General features: G+C 44.0%; 2 protein-coding genes across 2 annotated transcripts; both read left to right on the plus strand.

Moving 5' to 3' along the window:
* Positions 1-5,496: 5,496 nt before the first annotated feature.
* LOC147445317 (hydrophobic protein RCI2A-like) lies at positions 5,497-6,119 on the plus strand. Its single transcript, XM_086524871.1, has 2 exons — positions 5,497-5,711; positions 5,827-6,119. The coding sequence occupies exons 1-2, from the start codon at positions 5,631-5,633 to the stop codon at positions 5,908-5,910; spliced, it is 165 nt and encodes a 54-aa protein (XP_086380997.1). The 5' UTR covers positions 5,497-5,630; the 3' UTR covers positions 5,911-6,119.
* A 10,481-nt stretch (positions 6,120-16,600) lies between these two features.
* Positions 16,601-17,833, plus strand: LOC147445318 (uncharacterized). The gene has a single exon (XM_086524870.1). It carries the CDS (start codon positions 16,740-16,742, stop codon positions 17,688-17,690), a length of 951 nt encoding a protein of 316 aa, XP_086380996.1. The 5' UTR covers positions 16,601-16,739; the 3' UTR covers positions 17,691-17,833.
* The last annotated feature ends 704 nt before the right edge of the window (positions 17,834-18,537 follow it).

Below are 18,537 nucleotides of genomic sequence, written 5' to 3' on the forward strand. Positions count from 1 at the left end.
TGCCAAGCTACGATATCGCAAAGGGCGGTACAATGTAGTGGCTCTCAGCCGAATGCCAGAGATCAACTCTCTCCTTTTCACGGAATTGTAGAGTGAGTTTTTGGAATCTCTCAAAGGTAAGTGCGAGCATGATACTGCATACTCCAAGGTGTGGAGCTATGTTAGAAAGAGGGATCCTTCTCACTCCAATGTTGGTAGTGGTTTTGTTTCCTTCACACCCAGTTCTCCTCTTTCGAGTGATGAACTGCAGAGATGGAAGAATTTTTCCACAGATGATGGGTACCCACTCCACAAGGGGAGAGTGTGTGTACCGACAGACGCGGACATTCAGCGCCAAATTCTTTATGAATGTCACGATAGTCCAAGTGCAGGGCACCCGGGAATTAAGAAAACTTATGCACTCATAAGACGACAGTTTTACTGGCCAGGTTTGCATGGGTATGTTCAAGACTATGTCTTGCATTGCCAAAAATGTCAAGTTAATAAATCAGAGCGCCTGAAATCAGGAGGACTCTTACATTCTTTAGAGATTCCCAATGGTAAATGGGAAAGTATCTCCATGGATTTTATTGTGGGTTTACCAACCACTATTCGAGGACATGACTCGGTATGGGTGGTCGTAGACCGGTTGACTAAACTTTGTCGGTTTATTCCAACCAAGTCAACCATTAAGACTCCAAAATTAGCTAAGTTATTTGTGGACAATCTTTACAGGTTGTATGGATTGCCAAGTAACATTGTGAGTGATCGTGATCCCAAGTTTAACAGTCATTTTTGGAGGGCTGTTTTTAAACGATTGGGTACACAACTTAATTTAAGTACGACTGATCACCCTGAAACAGATGGTCAGACGGAACGGGTCAACCAAGTGCTAGAGGATATGCTACGAGCATACGTTATCAAGATGCAATCAGATTGGGAAGATTATCTTCCTATTCTTGAGTTTGCATATAATAGTGCTAAGCATGTTACAACTGGTTTTAGTCCATTCATGCTTATGTATGGTTTTCAACCTAGATCACCAATGACGGTGGGGTTGGCAACTGAGAAGCTCCAATAGGTCAAGGAGTTTCTCCAAGATCATATGGAAATGCTGAGACTTGCTCGTCAAACTGTTCGACAAGCACAAGATCGGTATAAGAAGTATGCTGATGAGAAACGTCGGCAAGTTACCTTCACGGAAGGAGAAGAGGTATTTTTGCGTGTGCCAGAGCATTCAGAAAGTCTGAAGACTGGGCCTACACCCAAATTATCTCCACATTATTGTGGGCCATTCAAGATACTCAAGCGAGTTGGTGATAGGGCCTACAAACTTGAGTTACCTGCGCACTCTCGTGTCCATCCGGTATTTCAGGTAAGTCGTTTACGTAAACGATTGCATGGGGACGACAATGTTATCGGCCAACATATATTGGTTGATTTCACTGAACCTCCCATTCAACCGCATGAACCTGAACGCATTTTAGATTTTCATGAACTACGTACTCGTCAGCATGTACGTAGTCAAGTGGAAAGATCGACCTGAGGAAGGTGCCACTTGGGAAAACATTGGTGTTCTTAAGAAGAAATTTCCCACTTTTGTTTTTGAGGACGAAAACGCTTCTCCAAAGGGGGAGTAATGTCAGGCCAAGGGCCAAACCAATGGGGTCACGGACTCGGCCAGGGGTCGGCTGCCAGTGGGAACGGGTTTAAGCAGGCTGGAAGCCTATAAAAGGGAGGTTGGGCGTATGGACCGGGTCTGGAATTCCATTGGTTTTGAGATAAAGGGGATTGAAACATATCTCTATTGGCCTACCATGAAAGCAAACATACAAGAGTATGTTTCTAAATGTGTGGTATGCCAAAAGACGAAGTTTGATAGAGGGAATCAACCTGGATTGCTTCAACCTTTTCCAATCCCTAATTCACCATGGGAGAGCATATCCATGGAGTTTATCTTTGGATTGCCTAAGTCTATCCATGGGAAGACGGGAATATGGATGATAGTAGACAGGTTCAGTAAACAAGCTCATTTTATACTTGTCAAAAAGACTATCAAAGCCCATCAAATGGCAACCCTCTTCATTTCACAAATTTTCAAGTACCATGGCTTGCCAATGTCCATAGTGTCAGATAGAGATCCTAGAATGACCAGTAATTTCTTGAAGGGTCTCTTTGAGAATTTAGGAACAAGGCTCAATTTCTCTTCGGCCTATCACCCGCAAAACGGATGGCCAAAGTGAAATAGCTAGCCTAACAATTCTCGATCTATCAAAAGCCTATGTAACGGAAGTAGATCAAAGATCCCAATGGGAGAAGTACTTACCCTTAGTGGAGTATGCCTACAATAACATTGTACGTACTTCCACGGGAAAAGCACCTTTTGAGGTAATTGAGGGAAAATCAAAAAGTCCCCTGCTACTACTTAAGGTACATGGGAAGACCTTCGCTGCAGATGAGTATAGCCGAGACCTACAAGAATCTTTCCAAAAGATTAAGGATGCTATCTCTATCTCACAGCAAAGGCAAAAGGCTGATGCTGACAAGCACAAAAGAGCCAAGACTTTAAAGAAAAGGATTGGGTCTTACTCAAATTTCCCAAGGCTAGATTAAGGCACACAACGGGCAAGAATCCTACGGGACACCAAAAGTACTATGCTAAGTTAGCAAAAAGGTACTATGGTCCCTTCCAGATTCTTAGGCCAATCAATGAGATGGCCTATCAACTCAAGTTGCCCAGCCATTGGCTCATACAAAATGCTTTCCATGTGAGCGTACTAAAGCCTTACAAAGGAGAGCCACCTCTAGAACCAACTATTGAAGACCCACCGGAGATCAAGGACCAAGAAGAGGTGCTGCAACCGGAGTCCATTCTCTAACATGAAGACAAGGTACTAAGAGGTAGTAAGACTATCTGACGATATCTTAGTGAGTTTAAGAATTATCCTTTTGAAGATGCTACATGGATGCGAGGCATACAATTAAAGGATAACCTAAACCTTGTCAATGCTGACAATGCTTCCCTAGAGTAAGCAAATGTACAAATGTTTAAAATGAACAAAGTTTTTGTCTTATAAGACTCTTTTTCTTTATTGTGCACAAAAATGAAGTAGTATATAATATGATTAGATCAAGTTTGCAGAGACGACATCTCCCAAACACCAAGTAGAGCCTGTCACTCTACTATGGAAGATTTGTAGGACTAATGTGCAGACATGCTTGCGGCAACTTGGGCTCTCAAGCGCCAAATGGACTCGTCATCCATTCTGGAACGATGTCGTAGGGTAACACAGGGATCCTCTACCCGCTAGAAAAAGGACTAATGAATAGGCTTTATCTTCTCTACCCCATAGTCGAGGACAACTATGATTAAAGAGAGAGGTAATGTCATAATAACCAATATCTAATTCTCCTAAATGAATCACTTTCGGTTATGCCTACACGGAGAAGGGGTAAATGAGTTACCCCCTGCCTTCTCCACTAACTACATCTCAAAAGGGTGAAGTTAGAGTTTGGGCATCTTACCCCCTCCCTTCCTCATGTGTATACATGAGGAGACATCACATCAGCTGCCACTTCCTTCCTTTCTAACAATCATCGTCCTCAGTGGTAGGTACCCCCCACACGGAGGGGAGTAACGGTAAAAGATGGAATGAATTGATTGATTTGCTATGAAAAGATTCACGTACACGGGCCAAGAAAGGGGGGCAAAAAGACTATTTTCGAACTGCACCTCTACCATTATGGAATGAATTGATTGATTTGCTGTGAAAAGATTCACATACACGAGCCAAGAAAGGGGGGCAAAAAGACTATTTTCCAACTGCACCTCCAATTCTAGTTGTGGGGTCGGTTCCATTATATAATGGCTCTTCTATCTTAGAACTTTGTGATTTTGTGCACTCTCACATCCTTTTTCTAAAAAGTCACATAGGGAACAATACTTTGATTCGACGATAAAAAGATAAGAGGGTTTGGCAAGAATGGTAGTCCCACAAAAGTGGGACAGTGCACGCTCACATCCTCTTTCTAAAATGTCACGAAGGGAATGGTACTTTGCTTTGAAGATAAAAAGATAAGAGCAAGCATAGTAGTCCCACAAAAGTGGGAGAGGAACATGGCATTGCTCATTATCCTTGGCCCCCTTCTGCTCATGGACGTTCACTTCTTGTCCCTATATGTTGCTGTTGTTGCTATGTCAAGCTCAATGAGGCCCTACTATCCCATCCGCTCATGGTCTCACAAGGAAAGCGAGATTTGCCATGTTGGACTCCAATAATGCAAGCTCTAGTTTATTTTGTAAAGCAAAGCAGGAACAAAGGAAAGCACTAGCATAAACAAATCAAATATTCTCGTCCCCCTCCAAGAACTAGCTGGACTACAATATTTTTAGCAGTATATGCCGTTCCGAGTCAAAGAAGAGTCTTTAGCCCCCACCCAACAAAGCAAAAACACACACGGAAAAAAAAAAAAAAAAAAGCACAAACAGAGGGAGTTTCAAGGACCTCCACAAATGGGGTATCACCCTCTATGGTGGAGACTCAACATGACCCTTACCATGCATTGCAGCACGTGTAATCGTCGACAATTTGAGTGGATCTACTTGTTGCCTGGAGAATAAACCATTTTTTGGCCTTGTTTTTTAGGGTCCAATCAATTTTCAAACATAAAGTGTAGAGAATGGTCACTCTACACCTTATGTTTGAAAATTCCTAGTCACTCCTCGGACTAAACCATTTTTTGGCCTTGCTTTTCAGGGTCCGATCAATTTTCAAACATAAGGTGTAGAGAATGGTCACTCTACACCTTATGTTTGAAAATTCCTAGTCACTCCTCGGAATAAACCATTTTTTGGCCTTGTTTTTTAGGGTCCGATCAATTTTCAAACATAAGGTGTAGAGAATGGTCCCCTCTGACCATTCCTTGTTTGCAGGGCGACCGGCAAATGGCGAGAGCACTGAAAACAGGTAATGGTCAGCATGGGACCATTCTCGATTGTCAAATGTCCAAGGGAGGGAGGCGACACAACTGCGCAAACATGTAGATGACACACTGCATTGTGTTTTGTCTGCTGAGTTGGATGTCAATCATTGATTGCTGACGAACTGTATTGGCGACACAGTTGCGCAAGGAGACAGATGGTACACTCCAACGTGTTTTGTCTGCTAAGTTGGACGTCAATGATTGACATCTTACGAATTGTATTACCTATACTGATGTGGCAATCATTGAAAGACTCCAATAGAAATTTTGTAATGTAATTGCTTGTAGATGTACGGCTGTGGTGTGCAGCCCCTGAGCCTGGAATTTGACGGTATTTACAATACACAAACAGTGCCACTCCATTGGTGTAGCTACTCCAATTATAGAAGTTGACGTACGGAAAGGGCCTGCCCTTTCATTTTTCGTTAGTTCAAAAGAATGTGCACGAGTTCTCAAGTTCCTACCAAATTAGAAACGTCTCTCTCTCTCTCTCTCTCTCTCTCTCTCTCTCTCTCGGGATTTATGTTACGAACACCCTGCAATATTATTAGAAAAACTTGGCTTCTCTCTCTCTCTCTCTCTCTCTCTCTCTCTCAGATCTCTGCACTACATAAAGCAGCTGCACGTCGAGCTTTGAGTTGAGAGAACCTGCAGCCTGCTGATTCAGAATGGCAGCCGCCACTGTGATCGAGATCCTGCTTGCCATCCTGCTACCTCCCTTGGGAGTCTTTCTTCGCTTCGGATGCAAGGTAGGCTACTCGCATCCCCCAACACACACGAGAGAGAGAGAGAGAGAGAGAGAGAGAGAGAGAGCGCACTTGTTGGACATGGACCTTTATCTTGCTTTTTGTGTGTGTTTTGCAGATGGAATTTTGGATCTGCCTTGTCCTCACGTTTCTGGGGTACGTCCCTGGCATCATTTATGCTATCTACGTGCTTACCAAATAGCCTTTCATCTTGTACCCGGCCCCTTGTACAGTTGTCTCCTCTTCCTTCTCCTACCTTGAGGGTTCATTGTTTCATTTTTTCCCCCAAAAATCTTAGGTGTTGAGCTCACATGGCTCAAAACCTCCCTATAAAATCAAGGTAAAACAGGTTTCAATTCATCGTTCTGTATATTTTGTTTTGCACTCCTAATTAATTCCTTTGATTTCCAATTGGTCTTTGTCCTGTAATCCTATGTTTGAAATTCACTCGCACGAGCTCTATCCTTTTCTAATGCTATGTTTGCAATGCACTAACACCATACACAAATTTTATGTAACATTATGTTTGCAATACACTGGCACTTTGCACTAGAAACATAGTGCAAGCGGTGCCCTTTCTTCGCCTTTTTCATCAAGGACTACTCAAAAGTTCAAATGATATTCACGCCTCGCCAAGAAACATATGCAAGCTTGTTGCACATGTAGGCATTTTCGCCCAAGGAGATCTTGTTTTGTTAACTTAAAAGCTAATCCCTAGCGTCCTAAGTTGGCATCCCTCTGTTGTCACCCACTCTCTATTCACAAAGAAAACCTTCCGTGCTGATGATTTCGTTGGAAGTGGAATGGTGAAGCTTCTTTCCTTGATGTCTCTTTTCTATGCACTAACTTTGTCACCTAGGTATGCATGTATATGTGAACAGAAGTGATTGTTGTTCATTGTATACAGTCAATATCTTTATTTGGATCTATGATGAAATGTTTACAAAACCAAGGGATAGGTGTCTTCATTAGATGATCTCTCTGCTCTTTCTCATGCAATAGATTGCATGTTCGGTAGGAGTCTAGAGGGAGTTTTGAGAATGATGCAGATTTAATTTTTGGATTTAGGTAATTAGAGTAATAGGCATTTTGGGCTTTCACCAATAAATCATTTTTTCTATGACATAAGCCTACCTCATTCCATTTGAGAAAAAATCGTTTGCCGCACCTTTTTTGTACTACCAATGCATGCTTTGACCCCTTAGCAAATAAGACATAGACAAAGCAGAGTACTTTTAGAGCTATATTCACAAGAGGATTTAGAATTTTTCTCATGTAGAAAAACTGAGTCTTTGTCAGTGTTTTTCATACAATGCATAACATCAGGAGCTTCTGCTCGAGAGGCACTGCATACCTAGCTAGGTACGATTGGGGGTAGGGGACCCCCCCCCCCCAAACCCGGGTCGGCGGTCACTTGCCCCCAATCATTCCTAGCTAGGTATGCGGTGATGTAGGTAGGAATTATTGTGAGAATTTGTCCAAAACTTCTTGTGATTCCTCTAGACAACCTCATGCACTCTTTACTACCTTGTTGCTTTAGCCTTTTATACAAGAACCCCCTATCTTTCACAAGTCAAGCCTATTTCTAGTTTTGTTAAAGAGCCTTACACACTTTATGGATATAGTAGATTGTTTTGCACTACAAACAATTTGGGGCGTACTACAAGTGGCTAAACCGCTTCCCTACCATACCAACCCACTATAATAATACCATAAAACCTAAAAGAAGATATAGCAAATGGATGGAATATACTTTCATTTGAATCCAACAATACCATACCACAACTTTATGTAATACTGGTTGAAGTAGTGCACTAGCAATAAACAGAACTCTTCTCGTAGGACTCAACTCTTCTCTGTGAAGTCTCTAGAAAAATTCTCAAGTTGGCAAACATCTATTGCAATTTTCTTATATGCCAAACTTGATAACCTATTGATCATCTCAATATTCTTGCACTGTGCCATTTAAACCATAAAGTGCTAATTGAACCCAATATTTTATCATTTTTGTAGCTAGATAGAGAGAAATAATTTAAGGTGGTGTATACAAAGATTTCCTGCATGTGTCCTGCTACATAAGGATGCCAAGGGAGAAATTCCATGTGTGATGTAGGTGGCTCCTATGAGCTAGACACAAGAGCGGGGGAGAGAGAGAGAGAGAGAGAGAGAGAGAGAGAGAGAGAGAGAGAGAGAGAGAGAGAGAAGCCAAACGTCGAGAAAGAGAGAGCAATGGTATGTGTACCGAGTGTGAGATCTGCCGAAGGGGAGCGATTGCAAGGGGCGGCGATTGCAGAGAGGGCACGATGGGGACAATGGTGCCTCTTTTCCTTGAGAATTCACAAATTTGTGAATCTAATGATTTTGCAAATTTTGACCGAGTAGATAACAAAACGAAATAGGGCACCCACATCGTGGAGAGGCTTTTGTGTAGAATCTGGGAGAATGCTCAGCCCCTTCAATTTGAAAAATTGAAGACAAAGAGTTTATATTTTTTTAAAATAGAAAAAGGTAATCGCCCCCCCGCCCCCAAAAAAAATCCCCCCCCCCCCCCTTCCAACAGTATCCGTACTCTCTCTCTGTGTGTCTATCACGCACGTAGGAGGTTGGGCTAGGTTGTCATCGCTTCGAGTGGCGCGCCTCTGATGGTAGCTTGTGCGACCTTGGCACCTCCACGTGATGTCGACCTGTACCTCTTCAAAAGGCCACGTAAGTGGGCTTTTGTATGAGGTACTATAACTTTAATAATAATAGTCATATCTTTTGTGTGTTAAATTAATTGTTTTAAAAGGTGGGCCGTCGTGTGAATCGGGCACACAAAAGATAGGATTATTATTATTATAGTTAAAATAGGATTGACAAGTTTTCAACCCATTTCTTTTAATGGAAATTACTAGAGATTCCCTTTCAAAGAAATGAGTAGAGGTGAAAATGGAAGTAAAGTCTATTGAGGCTAGGGTGACAGGTGGCATAGCATTGGAGACGAGCATGAGATGACAGTTGTTGTGTCAAGGAGCGATCAATAGACAGACAGGAAACGGCACTGAGTAGCACTGCTCCCAGTTGCACTTAGTAGCAATGCTCCCGGTTGCATGTCAACGTACCCTAGCTGGCACCTAACCCCTGCACCTTCTATCGTCTCCCCCCCCCCCCCCCCCCCCAGGCCCCTTACCTCCGCACCTGTCTGGCTCGCACCCTCCACCCGAGGGGGGGTCGCGACATGGCTTTGCATGAGGCGTTGAGAAACAACCTCGCAGTCCCTCACCCACCTTCCGACATGGAGCTCCCCAGCCCCTCTTCTCGAGCTCGCATCAACCAATCCATGCCTAACCTGCAGAGGGTTGTAAGCCCTAAGGCACATCCACAGCTCAAACATCCAGGGGGAATCCCGCAAGCACAGTGGGAAGTCTCTCCCATGCATAACAGCAACATGCAGCACTTGTAGAGAACCCCTCTTCAAGACTATGCAAGATCCCCCATGTTGGACGTGTAACGCGTGTATGGAGTGTGTGCAAGAGAGGGGAAGAAGAGAATGGGGAAGGGGATGAAGCACATACACAGTACACAGCAGGGAGTTTGGGTTAGTGGAGAGGAAAGTGAGAGAGTGGTCAACTCTCTCTCTTTCTCTCCCTATATTCATTTAGGTGAAAGTATAAACAGGGGCGGTTTTCCACGACCACCTGGCCTACACCCCAACAACCTCCCACTTGAAGGTCATGGTGGCCAATAGTGGCATTAGTATAGTTAGTCTATACAAAGTTGATGAAGCATTGCCGAGGCTTCATCCTACACCCATAAGTTCTATACAATGTGTAAATCGCTCTGAGGCTAGGCTCTTTGTGAAAGCATCTGCGAGGTTGTCGCCAGTATGAACCTTGACAAGCTCGATACGCTTGCCAGCCAATGCATCTCGTATGACATGGTATCTGACCTCTATGTGTTTCGACTTTGAGTGAAACACCGGATTCTTTGCCAAAGCAATGGCACTCTAACTATCACAATGTAGTACTCGAACCTCGTGAATGCCCAAATCTCCCATTAGACGAGCCAACCATATGGCTTCCTTGCTAGCGTCAGACGCAACAACATATTCTACCTCAGTGGTAGATGAAGACGTGCAATCTTGGAGCCACGATCTCCAAGAGATAGCTGCTCCAACAAACATGAACACATAGCCAAATGTGGATCTTCTATGATCCACGCAACTCGCATAATCCACATCCGTGTAACCTACAATAGATGCATCACTGTTTTCGAAGCGTAAACACTTGCTAGCTGTACCTTTCAAATATCTGAGGATTTTCTTCACTACTTCCCAATGCCTCTTGCCAGGGTTTGCCATGTACCTACTAACCACTCCCACTGCATGTGCAATGTCTTGTCTTGTGGCTAATAGCGTACATCAAACTGCCAACTGCTGAAGAATATGGTACTTTCGCCATTTCCTCTTTCTCAGCCACTGTCTTGGGAGAGTCTTCCTTGCTAAGTTTGGAGTATGCTTGCATTGGGGTACTCAATGACTTATCCCCTTGCATACTAAAACATTGCAAGACTTTGTGAATGTACTTTTCTTGAGATAATTCAAGAATTCCACGTTGTCTGTCTCTCTTGATGTGCATACCAAGAAAGTGATTGGCATCTCCTAAATCTTTCATGGAAAACTTAGTGCTTAGCATCTTTTTCAATTGATTGATCTCATCAATTGATTTGCCTGCGACATAAAGCATATAATCTACATACAAGATCAAGATGATTAAAGAACCATCGTTCAATATTTTTTGGTATAAGCAGTGATCCTCTTGACTTCTTATGTAACCCTGAGACTGCATGAATTTGTCGAATTTTTGATACCATTGCCTTGAACCTTGCTTGAGGCCATAGAGTGCCTTTTTAAGTCTACAAACCAATTCTGTCCTCATTGGTTTTTCGGTTTCACATATGAATCCATCTAGTTGTTTCATGTAGACATCTTCATCTAGATCCCCGTGAAGAAATGCTGTGTTCACATCCATTTGGACAAGTTCCATGTCCTGGATAGCAACCAAGCCAAGCACAGTGCGAAGTGTAATCATCTTGACTACTGGAGAGAAAATCTCATCAAAATCCACACCTTTTTGCTGCTTCAAACCCTTGGCAGCTAGACGAGCCTTGTATCTAGGCTCAGGATCTTCCGCTGTATACTTCTTCTTGTATACCCACTTGCAAGGTAAAGCATTTTTGCCTTTTGGTAATTCAACCAAATCCCATGTCTCATTAGCCACAATCTAATTGTATTCTGATTTCATAGCCTGCTCCCACTTAACGCTATCATCCATTTGTGTAGCTTCTTTGTAGCAGGTTGGCTCTCCACTACAATGACCAAAATGTGGTGTATACCCAGCTCAAACCGCTCAGGCGCACGTGATACTCTCTCAGAGCGTCTAAGTGCCTAACTGCTGGACTCTGCTCTCTCCGGAGCAATAGTAGTATCTTGCACATGAGGAGTAGGTGCAACACTAATGAACTGAGTTGGTTCGGAGGCTACATCCTCAAAACGAACACGTCTGTACTCAACATCTTTGATGGGCTTCTTGTGCATTTTTGATTCATTGAAAATCACATGTGAGCTACCAATGACTTTGTTTGATTCTGGGTGCCAGAGACGATATCCCATCTCTTCGTTTGCACCGTAGCCAATAAAAATGCATTTGTGTGATCTGGGATCTAACTTTCGACGAAGTTCTTTGGGCACATGTGCATATGCCTCACATCCAAATACACGTAAATGCTCATAGCTTTGCCTTTTGCCAGTCCATAATTCCTCTGGAATTTTGAAATTCAAAGGAGAACTAGGTGACCTGTTGATGATGTGCATTGCTGTTAGAACAGCTTCCCCCCAAAACTCTGGAGTAAGCTTCGCCATAGACATCATAGAGACAACTCGCTCTTGAATCGTACGATTCATTCTTTCAGCTATCCCATTTTGTACAGGTGTGTATGGAGCAGTAAATTGGCGCCGAATGCCTCTTCCATTGCAAAAATCCTTGAACTTGGTGGAGATTTATTCTCCACCATTGTCCGTGCGAAAAGCTTTGAGCTTTTTTCCTGATTGGTTCTCAACCATGGCGAGAAATTTTTGGAATGTCAAAAAGACTTCTTCTTTACGCTTAAGGAGATACACCCACATCTTTCTGGTAGAATCGTCTATGACCATGAGAAAGTAGTTCGCCCCCCCTAGAGTTTTATGTGGCATTGGACCACACAAATCACTGTGCACCAAGTCTAGAGGTTCGCCTAGTTATTCAATGGCAAAGATGTCAATCTAGTCTGTTTGCCATATAGACAATGCTCACACAATGGAAGGTCCGTGTAATCTAACACATGTAAGTAGCCAAAACGCTGAAGTGTTTTCATTCCCTTTTGGCTAATATGCACAACTCAGGAGACGGCAGCTCGACAACATAGATAGAGTGTTCGTCGACACTGGAAACAAAACAAAGAGTACAGGGATCCGTTTTTATTACCTTTATCATGATAAGGTTGTTCTTGCAGATCATCCAAGAACGATTACCAAAACTTGTAGTGTAGCCAAGATCATCCAATTGCCCTATAGAAAGAAAGCTTTTCGTAAGCTTGGGCACATGTCTGACATTCTGCAGCACAAAAGTAGTGCCATTATGTATCTGAAGTTTCACATCACTAATGCCAATAATGTAAGCTCATAGGAATCACCAAGCTTGACTATTCCATGCATGGATGCATAAGAGGAAAACCACTCTCTATGCGGTGTAACATGAAAACTTGCACCAGAATCAAGAATCCAATTCTGTGGATAACCCTCATCCTGTGCAACCAAAGCATCTGGAGTGAGATCTGAAGTGAAAATGAGAACATCTGAGGCATCTGCTGTCACCTCGGAATGAATCTCTCTGGGCATAATGAGCATCATTGGAGGAGGAGCATCCTCTACTGCAGTGGTAGGTATGGGAGACTCAACAATATTGAGCTCCTCAATCTTTACTATACTTTTGACTTTGCCAGAATTATCCTTTTGCATGTTTTTCTGATCTCTTAGGAAACTGCGACAATCCTTTTTGTAATGACCCTTCTTCTGGCAATAGTAACACTCGACATTTCTGGCATTGCGATCTCTACTTTGGTTCCTATGTCTGCTAGGACTACGAGGATTTTGCTCTCTACTTTTGCTTTTGTATTTTTTCCTGTCACGGCCTCTTGCCTTTGTTGAACTGCCAGCCATATATGCATCTCCATGACTAGCATTATCGAGAGATTTACGACGAATATCTTCAGTGAGCAATGCATCTGTGACAGCATTGAACTCTAACTTGCCATTCGGAGCTGAATTGCTAATGGGTGTGCAAAAGATATCCCATGAACTGGGTAGAGAGCATAACAAGAAGATAGACTTAAGTTCATCATCAAACTCCTTAAAGCCCTGAGATATCAGCTGACTAAACAAGGAGTTGAACTCATTTAAGTGACCGGAAACTGTGCTACCTTCTTTCATGTTGAGCTTCATAAGCTTTTTCATGAGAAAAAATTTGTTGGATGCACTTTTGATCTCCCATGCTGAACATAATCTATCCCAAAGTTCCTTGGTTGTTTTCTTCCCTATGATAGTGAAGAAGACTGACTCGGCTAGATGTAGACGTATCGTAGCCATGGCTTTTGCATCCAAAAGCTCCCATTGAGCTTGTGTATAATCATCATCCTCTGTGCGCTCTTTCAACGGTTCTAAGAGGCCTTTGTTTATCAAAACATCTTTCATGCGCTCTTTCCACATGGTGAAGTTGCTGCCATCGAACTTACGAATGAAATACTCCTCCTTTTCTAAAGAAGAAGCCATCGCTGATAAGAGGGTTTGAGAGGTGCCAAACTATGGCGAGAAGCTGTAGAAATTTGGGCAGAGTAACCTTTGTATCGGGAGTAAAATCTCAACCGAAATAGACTCAAAAGTGCCAACAATGAAAGTCACGACTCGCGGGAAGGAAATTCGGCAGAGTCTCCTTTGTATGAGGAGTCAAAACTCAACTCAAAATGCATATAAATGTGCCAAATCCACTAACTCGGCATCTGCTGCACAAAACCACTTCTATGTGAGTGCCAACTCGGCGTCAAAAGCATAAATAACCGTCCAGATACATATCCTATGGCAAGGGTACCGTAAAGGGGAACTCCAACTACCTGTATCAGCGAAAGTGTCTCAACATTCCAGCACACCCTAGCTCAAAGAAAACCTCACGCTATCGACCCTCCAAAGGCTAATGCAGACACAAATGGACTAGCCACAGTCTCAGAAAGGGCTCTTCCAGTCCGAGTCTCAGAAACGGCCGGGAAAAACTACCAAAATAGCCAAAAATGGCTCCACACGTAGTACAGTGGGCAGTGTCCCCAACTCAACGTACATGAGTAAAATCGCGCTCAAACAGGCGCCAAGAACTGCTGCCTGCAGTGAAAGTGATCCCTGCGGGGATATCTGCTCTCAAAAGAGCTCAGTACCACTAGGTGTGATCACAACAAAATGCATCTGTCAACGCATGTGTCCGCCTGCTGTCGAAATGACTGCCAAATCGCCTGTGAAAGCGTTGTGTCTTGGAACCTGGAGAATCTGTACGTGAATGGGTTGAAAACCCCCCCTGTAGCATGTAACCTGCGTGTCGGTGGCGCTATGTGCCGCCGAGCAGAAATATGCTAGTCGAATAGCCGCCAGAGGTGTTGTATCCATAAATTGTGTCATACAGGGCGATCGGTGTGCTCGGTGTCGATGCCGGGTGTCACTCCTCTATGATAGAGGTACCTCACCCGTGCATGTCGCAAGCACAGTCGTCGATCGCGGGAACGCGCTCATCTGGGGAAACGCCCAGTGTCTGGGTTGGATGTCGGAGATCCGCCGCAATGAGCAGTGTCGAGCTGGTGCGCATGAGCGGTGTCGATGTCGATGTCGCCTTCCGCCGCCGGGCGGAAGTGGCTAGCCGAGTAGCCGTGAACGCCTACGCTCGAAGCGGAGAAGGACGCCGAGATCGGACTGATGCCAAATAATGCAGGGCGTACTCGTCCGCACCTGTAGCCGAGCACAATGTGTCTGTCTTGCTCAAGCTCTCTCTCTCACGCTTGTTTTTGGGGCATGTGTGTGAGCCGGTCAAGGAGTCGGGGGTCGGAGCATCAAAATGGGGTTTTGTTGAGGGCTCTGTGTGGGAATGAGCCCTTGCACACACAAATTATTTTTTTTTAAGGCTTAAAGAAAAACTCGATATTTTACTGGTGGGTACTTATTGAGCCAGCGCTGCCAAGCACAGACACAGTGAGTGTGTGTATGTGTGTGTGTGTGTGTGTGTGTGTGTGTGTGTGTGTGTGTGTGTTTGTGTGTTAAACTCAACACAAGGTCGCCCACTACCCGCTGGCTTCTGCCCCTCGCTTGCTATCGACCTGTAGAAGTTTGTGGCTGCCTATGGTTGCACGATTTTATTGTGTGTTGATTTTGACAGTGTGTGTGTGTGTATCCACCACCAAGCAATTGCTCTCCGGTCTGCTTGGCCACGCTTGCCTGCACACTTTCTTGGCCTTGCTTTTGATTGCTCCAAGTTCCTCCATTATCACAGTGCTGCAGCTCGCTTTTGTTTGAGCATTATATCCTGCTCGACTGCCCTCGATGCCAGGCTTTCAAACTCCAAGCCCTCAATTCGATGCTGCCTCGACTGTATCTCCTTATGCCCCCAAAATGCTCAATGTCGAACCAGCCTGACCTGCTCACGACCATCTCATGCCTTTTCTCTTTGCCTTGCAACTCGGTACCCGATTCCCTCTGCCTTGGTTCAATGGACTGCTCGAATCTGCCTTGCTTACTATCTGCAAAGCCGTTCTCGATTTCCCCCTATTGGGTGCTCGGGGTCTACTGCTCGCTCTGTGACCTGCTCATTCAATTGCTTGTGTGTGTGTGTGTGTGTGTGTGTGTGTGTGTGTGTGTGTGTGTGTGTGTGTGTGATGTGCTTACATACACCACTCAATTGAATCCAAGACTAAGCTTCCATTAAACCCGTACACAGCATGATTCCAATTGCTTCAATTGTGCAATGAGTCCCCCAATCATGAGCTCCATGAGTGTGTGCAAGCGGCCGTCTCCATGCCGAAGGCTCCGAGCTCCGTGACTCCTCCTAATCCATTCGATCAAGCTTCCATGGCTCATCTGCAAGCTCCGATGTGCTCAAGCTTCCATAGCTCTGATACTAGTTGGACGTGTAACGCGTGTACGGAGTGTGTGCAACAGAGGGGAAGAAGAGAATGGGGAAGGGGATGAAGCACAATACACAGTACACAGTAGGGAGTTTGGATTAGTGGAGAGGAAAGTGAGAGAGTGGTCAACTCTCTCCCTTTCTCTCCCTATATTCATTTAGGTGAAAGTATAAACAGGGGTGGTTTCCCACGGCCACCTGGCCTACACCCCAACACCCCAAGCAATCGTATGTTGAGGCCATCAGAGGTCACCAGGACAATAAAGTTACGGAAGTTCTTCATCAAGGTTTCTCAGGTATGTTCCCTCTCTCGGCTAGATACCATAGCCCCACTTGGAAAATTCATGAAGGTCTCCCGATGGAAGACAGAGTGTCCCCCCCAGACCATAATACCCCCTCTGTCCCCACTATGCCCCATGACCTTCAGTGGCATGGCCTAGGTAGAGGCGTAGAAGCCGAAGGAAATGACTTTGGGGATAAAGCTGAATCACCTCCCAAAAAGGCTACTCAGGGTTTAGAGGAGGATGCCACTACTATTGACACCTCCCCAGAGGCAGAAGAAGGGATCGTCATTAAGCAGCAGTACCTCCAAGCCTGGTTCTCCCAATTGTCTAATAGAGTTGTCATAGGGCTTTTTCATGGGCCTAGACCTTCATTGGATTCCATAAAAGCCTGGGTTTCCGCCAACTGGGAGAGTAGAAACCTCTACCCTCAGCATATCCAATACCTCCCTAACAATTACTACCTATTCTTCTTTGAAGATGCTAACAGTGCTCTGTAGGTGATCTTGGAAGGACAATGGCTCATGAAAAACACCCCCATATCCTTCTACAAATGGTATAAGGGCTTTAACCCTAAAGGAGAAAAGCCTACTAAGGCTCCTGTCTGGGTCGATTTCCCTGACTTGCCTCTTGATTATTACCCCTGGCTACGTAATTTGGGGAATTCTGTTGGAAAGGTATTAGGGCAAAAGGCTAGGGGAGGCATTAACCCTAAATGGGACCCACAACTTCTAATAGAAGTAGATCTGAGCAGAACTCCTCCAACAAAAATCCCGATCAAAGACTGTACTGGGCTATTGCTACATGAGCAGAGAATTCTTTACAGAAACCTACCTAACTCGTGCTTTCACTGCTTCCAGCAAGGGCACTTGATAAGGGAGTGTCCTACTCTGCTCAAAGAAAAAGCTGCACAGCAACTAGATAAAGAAGCTAGAGCGCAGCATCAAAAGGGAACCAATCAAGCTGTCAAGAAACCAGTGAATAAAACTACCAAGAAAAAGACTCAGTCCTCTAATAATAGAAATTATTTGGATGTATTGCTTGAGGATGTGTATGAACCCTTTGCAGGTCCTTCTGAGCATCCTAAGGAAGAACAAAGCAAAGAAACCACTGGAGCCTCCCTAAACAATGGCAACCACTTCCCCTCTTCCCCAAAAAAGGTACATCAAGTACCAGTCCCCTGTCCCCTATCAAACTCATCAAGCTCATTTGAAGCAGAAAGTGATGGTGAGTATGTTCAGAGTACTCAAGGAATACAAACAGAGGCCTCAGAAGAAATGCTCAAATCCAGAAATTTTTTTGGAACCTTGACAGTACACCTAACCCCTCAGTGGACATATTTATGTCACAAGCAGAAGAAGAGAGTCTGCCCAACTTCAAGGTTCCTGAACACAAGAGAAAAGTTGAAAAGTCAACCGATCCTAACAGAGCATTTGTGTCATTGGAAAAACCCAATAAGAATTCAAAAAAAATGAAGTGTCCTAATCTGAAAGGCATTACTTTGAATTGTAAAGGGCTGATAGATGCAGCCAAGCCTATGGTAATCAAGAAGTGGGTAGCTGATTTATCTTTGCAACCTTCCTTTCTATGTCTGCAGGAACTTAAAGTAGCAGGGAAGACTTTAGAAATGAACCTAAACAAAATCAACTTAGGATTTAATTGGTACTACACTAACCATAATGGTGGTAAGGGAGGCTGTGATGTTGGGATAGCATCCAAGTGGACCAAACAAATAGCCAGCTCCCAGTCCTCAACAAAAGGTACTTGGACTGCTATCATCCTAGCAAATCCCTTCAACTACACTATTGTAAGTGTCTATGCTCCCAACTCTATCTCTGAACGTTCCATATGCTGGAAAGAGATTGCAAGTCTGCCCAAAAATATCATTATTGCAGGTGATTTCAATATGGTTGAACACATCTCTGATAGATCAAGACTATTGGCCAAACTCTAGCAGGGTTTGAAAAGCTATGTTGGACAGACCTATTGGATGCATTGAATGTTATAGAGTATCAGAAGACTGTGGATTTACCTGGAGTAACAACCAGGTAGGAGAATGCTACAGGGCTGCTAGGTTGGACATAGTTTACATGCCTGTCAATGTGCTGCAGGATCACTGGCTAGTTAAATGTAAAACTGATGCTTCTTTGACTATGTCTGATCATAAGCCTGTGATATTTGATATGTTAAGATCTGATTCTACTTATAGAGCTGGTTGGCCTCACCTTGATCAATCTTTTCTAGGCATTAATTGCATAAAGGAAAAGGTTAAAATAATTTTGCATTGTGCTTTTAGTACTAATAGATCCCCTGGAAAAGCTT

This window comes from Adiantum capillus-veneris, chromosome 12 (genome assembly GCF_014529385.1).
Source record: "Adiantum capillus-veneris isolate H3 chromosome 12, ASM1452938v2, whole genome shotgun sequence".
In the NCBI taxonomy this organism is placed as follows: Eukaryota; Viridiplantae; Streptophyta; class Polypodiopsida; order Polypodiales; family Pteridaceae; genus Adiantum; species Adiantum capillus-veneris.